This window comes from Rhinolophus sinicus, chromosome 17, assembly GCF_057876585.1.
Source record: "Rhinolophus sinicus isolate RSI-liver-muscle chromosome 17, RSI-T2T, whole genome shotgun sequence".
Classification (NCBI taxonomy): domain Eukaryota; kingdom Metazoa; phylum Chordata; class Mammalia; order Chiroptera; family Rhinolophidae; genus Rhinolophus; species Rhinolophus sinicus.
This window is the reverse complement of record NC_142517.1, coordinates 209805309-209810830: the sequence shown is the minus strand read 5'-3', so window position 1 is coordinate 209810830 and position 5522 is coordinate 209805309. Positions and strand designations below refer to the sequence as shown.

Genomic DNA, 5522 nt, shown 5'->3' with positions numbered 1-5522 from the left:
GAAGCTGCCCTTGGAGGCGGCCTCGGCGGGGTTGCTGGGCCTCGGGATTCGAGCCTTGGGGGTGCCAACGGCCCCTTTCAAGTTTGCGCGGCGCGGGCAGGGCGCGCAGACTCGGGCTCTCGGGCCCGCGCGCTCGGCTGGTGGCGCCTGCAGCTAGCTCGCGGCCTGCCCTGGTGGAAGGGGCGGAGCTTCGCCTTCCCCGCCCCTCCTGGCGCAGCCAATAGGGGGCGGCGCTCGGCCCCACGTGACGCGAGCCGGGACGGGCAGCAGGCAAAATGTGAATGAGAAAGAGGAGCGCGATTTAAAGGTGCTGGCGGCGCCCGCGGAAGACAAGTGCGCCAGCTTCGCGCGCTCCCCAGCGACCCGTGGGAGGCGACGGACTGCTGGACGGACAGACGGACGCACCGACGGCTGTAAGCCGGGGCCAAGGGCCGCGGACGCGACGCGCGCGGGCTCCGCCGGGCAAGCGGCGGGCAGCGGCTCCAGCGAGCCTGCGGGGCCCGGGCGCCCTCTCCACTCCGGGGTGCACGGCCTCACCCCGCGTACCACCCACCGGGCATGCAACGGGCCCAGGACTGAGGGGCGGCGGCGTCTGCTCTCCGGGTACCGCTCCGCCCCTGCCCCGCACGCCCGGCTGTGCACCCCGCGCCCCGCAGGCTTCCTGGTGGCGGCGCGGTGCAGGGACTTTTCGCCTCTCGGTGGCCTCTCCCGAGCGCGTCTATGAGCGCAGCGTTCCCGCCGTCGCTGATGATGATGCAGCGCCCGCTGGGGAGTAGTACCGCCTTCAGCATAGACTCGCTGATCGGCAGCCCGCCGCAGCCCAGCCCCGGCCATTTCGTCTACACAGGCTACCCCATGTTCATGCCCTACCGGCCGGTGGTGCTCCCGCCTCCGCCGCCGCCGCCCGCGCTGCCCCAGGCCGCGCTGCAGCCGGCGCTGCCGCCCGCACACCCTCACCACCAGATCCCCAGCCTGCCCACCGGCTTCTGCTCCAGCTTGGCGCAAGGCATGGCGCTCACCTCCACGCTCATGGCCACGCTGCCCGGCGGCTTCTCCGCGTCTCCCCAACACCAGGAGGCGGCGGCCGCCCGCAAGTTCGCGCCGCAGCCGCTGCCCGGCGGCGGCAACTTCGACAAGGCGGAGGTGCTGCAAGCCGACGCCGACGATGGCAAAGCCTTCCTGGCCAAGGAGGGCTCGCTGCTCGCCTTCTCCGCGGCGGAGGCGGTGCAGGCGTCACTCGGTGAGTTGCTGGCGCGCGCGACCCGGGCGCAGGGGCGGGAGGAGGCGGGGGCGAGCCAGCTCCGGGTTACCAGCCTTGCAAAGGGGGCGAGGCCGAGCCCTCGCCCGACCCCCGCCCAGGTCCCCCCCCCTCCGCCTGCGGAGCCGTAGTATGCGGCCCAGCTGCGCCGCTGGGCCGGGGTGGGGGGGAGGCGGGGGCAGGCATTTAGAGCCAAGCAACTAGCTGGGCCGGGTGGGGGTGGCATTTAGCGCCTCTGGCCAGCTGCTGGACCGGGCAGCATATCTGTCTGGTGGGGAGTTTGGCCGACTCTACCCTGCCCTTTCCCGTGCGGGGACCTGGGGTCCCCGCTAGGTTTCAGCCTTAAGGGGAGGCGTGTTGGGCTGCACACAGTGCCTGTGCTCAGGGATGCCCAGCCTGATTGAACCCCCTCACTGCTCGCCTGGGATAATCGGATTCCTGGAGGCTGTGGTCTGCATGTGTATGTTGGGGTGTCTGGTGGGAAGTTCTCCTAAGGCTATCAAACTTCCCTTTGACCAACATTTTCTGTCTCAAAAAAAAATAATAATAAGACACGGTCTGGGATCTGCACCTTCCTACGTCTCCACTCTGGCTGCGACGAAAATTGAGGTTCACCAAATATTCACTGGGGGGGGGATCGTGAACTCCCACTCAGTCCTCACCGAACCCCCATCCCTGGAACAAAGAGGACGTTCTCTTGGGCCTGACGCCTCCTGTTACTTCGGCCTTAAGCTACTGGAGGCTGGGAGGGTGCAGAGGAGCCTCGGCGGGCCCCTTGAGTGATGGATCTGGGCAAAGGGCCTTCGCCTGTCCTGTCCCCTCCTCTCCTTTGAGCTTTCTCACGCCCCCCACCCCCCACCCCTCAAAGGCCAGGAAACCACAATGTGTTAATGTCATAGAAAGACAATTCGCTAAGGGGGAAAAATGCCCAAGTGACGGTGGGAAGGGGACAGGCAGGCCAGTGTGCGACATGTAATAAAACGCCGTTTGGTTTTGCTTTCAGTCGGGGCTGTCAGAGGGCAAGGGAAAGACGAGTCAAAAGTGGAAGACGACCCGAAGGGCAAGGAGGAGAGTTTCTCGCTGGAGAGCGATCTGGACTACAGCTCGGATGACAATCTTCCTGGCCAGGCGGCCCACAAGGAGGAAGACCCCGGCCACGCGCTGGAGGAGCCCCCGCCCAGCGGCGGAGCCGCAGGCAGCACCACGTCCACCGGCAAGAACCGGCGGCGACGGACGGCCTTCACCAGCGAGCAGCTCCTGGAACTGGAGAAGGAATTTCACTGCAAGAAGTACCTCTCTCTGACCGAGCGCTCGCAGATCGCCCACGCGCTCAAACTCAGCGAGGTGCAGGTGAAAATCTGGTTCCAGAACCGCCGGGCCAAGTGGAAACGCGTGAAGGCCGGCAATGCCAATTCCAAGACAGGGGAGCCCTCCCGGAACCCCAAGATCGTCGTCCCCATTCCCGTCCACGTCAGCAGGTTCGCCATTAGAAGTCAACATCAGCAGCTGGAGCAGGCCCGGCCCTAGGGCTCAGGGAGGGCCAGGGCCCGACCGCTGTGGAGAAACCACAGCCACAACGTCGGCCCCAGGGCGGACTCCGCACGTTCGAAGCAAGACTCAGCAGCAACCCAGCTTTGGACATCCCAAGTCAATTGAGAGTATATTCATTTAACAGGCTTAAAAGACTGCTTTTGAAGGGGCTACAGCTACAGCTGAAGACACACTAAATATTTATTATATTACCCTACTTTGTACATAGATATCTATATAGACTGGATCTCGGCTGCAGTATTTTGAAAGTTCTAGGACCAAACCACCCAGTAATATTCTCCACTCACATTCCAGATGAAAACAAAACTTCTGCTGTAATCAATCGGTCACCTATAGCAGCCACCTTTCCATACTTTTCCAAAGGTAAACATGACATACAAGAACACACACTGGGGTTGCCACTTATTTTTGTTTCTGTTCTGGCTTTTTTAGTTGACTGAAAAGCAGACGTTTTGGGACAGCCTGGAAATTTGCTTTGCTTTGGTTTTGCCTGGCTTTCTTTCCTGGGGTTGCATATCCTATCTGAGCCAAGTCTGAAGCACGTCTCTGTTGTGTTTAATTTATTTCAATGTAGCTTATTTTCTTATAAGTTATGACATTTAAACAATCTCAATCTTGTGAATAATAAAAAGGAAAGAGAGAGGGGGGAAAAAACGACGAATGCCTGGTTCTCATGAGTGTGTCCAGATTCGACTGGTTTGAGTGCACCGCCCGCGCGTGGTTGGGCAGCTGGTCTGGGACCAGAACCGGATAAACATCCCCTGGCCAGTTCTCAGGCTGGCTGGACATGAGCCACACGGCACCTTACCAGGTTTTAAATGGGAGAGCAAGAGCTCCAATTGGACTATAAATTTAAGGAAACCTAATTTTCACTTTAGAAATCTAACATCACCTTCCCCCCGACCCCGCTCGCACAGCCTGATCCGTACCTAAGGGGCCGCAGACTTAGGCCCGAGGAGGAGGGAAAGCGAACGCAGTGCTGGTGGCTTTGCACAAACTCCTGATGTTCTAAATAGACCACAGCCAGGGAGGAAACGCGTTTCCTCACAACCATCCCCGACCCGAAAAGAAGCGGTGCTCGCTCGCCCGGCGGGGCCGAGCGCCCATAAATCAGGTCGGGGCATTATCTTCCGACAGGAGTAGAAACTCAGCCAGCAGAACTGGGCTTCCCGGCAGCGCTCTGCTCGGGGGCGGAGGCGGAGGCGGGCTGTGAGCTCCTGCGGGCCGGACACCTCCCTCTCCGGGCGGGGTCCGAGGGGGCGGGACCCGACCACCGTCCCACCACAAGGGCGCCCAGATGCTGAGCAGCACAAAGGGGGTAGGGGAGGAACGCAGGCCGTTGGGGGCTGATTGTAGGGGTGCTTGAGAACTGGCCGCGAACCCCGCTTGGGAGGGGCGTGTCCGCCTCCCCAATCCCACCCACCCCCACCCTGGGTACCGTGTCCAGCGAGTCCAGGCCATTGTGCTCGCTCCTTTCACGCCTCGGAAGCACCCTACCAGACTCGAGCATGCAGGCCCACCGCAGATTGCCGTGGACAGGCCAGAGGTGACCCAGGGGCGTGGAGCGGGCGAGCGAGGGTGGGCGCAGTGGCAGAGCCCTTGCGGCCACCAAACCGAAAAGCGAAGAGAAGCTGGTGGCTTCTCCAACCTCAGCCTCCCGAATTGAGGCCGTGGAAGCGATAGCTAAGCCGTCAGTCGCGCACCGCACCCACCGCGATTCTCAGCCCAAGAAGGGGAAACGCGTCGCCGTGGGTCAGTATTAATATTGACTTAATTTATACGGTGTACAACCCGTCACCTCCCCGCAGCCCAGGTGCAAGGTGTGGGCCTGGCGCAACCGAGTCACCGTTTCCTGCCGCGTTTCCAAGATTTCCCGTAGCGGTCAATGGCCCAGGCTTGTTTCTGAGCACAATAAAATGGCCTGGCCTGGCCTCCGAGGGCCTCAGCCTACTCTTCGGTGTACCGAGCGCTGCGGAGGCTCTTTGCTGTCCTCCACCCAGCGGCCTGGGGCCGGCTGGTGGGGTGGCGCGCCCGAGCGGTTTCCTGCCCTGGCGCAAGCCCCTCAAGGACGGGCTGCTCCCCGCGGGTGGCCCGCCGCTCTGCGCACTCGGGTAGCAGGTTGGCGTCATCTCGGGGCAGGTGTCCACTAGCCACACGCCACTGCCGCGGCAGTCGAGGCTGGAGGAGACGCCGCCTACACTCACCCCCACCCCCACCCACACAACTGGGCCAGTCAGTCCTCGGGCCGGATGTGTGCCACCTGCGAAACTGGCTGGTGGCGCACGCGGTCCCCGGCTGAGGGCGTGGGGAGCTGCGGCCTCCCTGGCGGGGGCGCCTCCCCCCAACACTCGGGGTCTTAGGGAGGAACCCTGGGTATCCAGAACAGGCCATCCTGGAGTCCGTCCCGCACCCTCCCCCCACCCCCGCGCCCCTATATACCCTTCCACCATAACAGGTCCTCAAAAGGCCGGTGGCAACGACCGGAGGCACAAAGAGGCCCGAACCCTTAGCTACGCAAACACCGCGGGGGAAGTGAAGCTCCCTGGGAATGGGGGGCCGCCTTCAGGGAGCCTCACCCCAGGGCCCAACCTCCTTGGCCCTCCCCAGCGGCGCGATCCTCGCCATTTGGAAGCACGAGGATGAGGGGGGGCACTACACCGGTCCCCCTGCCCTCTCGGGGCACCTTTTCCCTCTCTTCCCAAATCTCTGACCG

General features: G+C 62.8%; 1 protein-coding gene across 1 annotated transcript; it reads left to right on the top strand.

Moving 5' to 3' along the window:
* Positions 1 to 291: 291 nt before the first annotated feature.
* GBX2 (gastrulation brain homeobox 2) lies at positions 292 to 3470 on the top strand. Its single transcript, XM_019740879.3, has 2 exons — positions 292 to 1240; positions 2262 to 3470. Exons 1-2 carry the CDS (start codon positions 721 to 723, stop codon positions 2783 to 2785), a joined length of 1044 nt encoding a protein of 347 aa, XP_019596438.1. The 5' UTR covers positions 292 to 720; the 3' UTR covers positions 2786 to 3470.
* The last annotated feature ends 2052 nt before the right edge of the window (positions 3471 to 5522 follow it).

Bases quoted from the DNA above. Each gene is read 5' to 3' on its own strand.
- GBX2 (XM_019740879.3), top strand. From the start codon at position 721: ATGAGCGCAGCGTTCCCGCCGTCGCTGATGATGATGCAGCGCCCGCTG. The intron at 1,241-2,261 runs GTGAGTTGCTGG...TTTTGCTTTCAG, and splicing joins GGCGGTGCAGGCGTCACTCG to TCGGGGCTGTCAGAGGGCAA.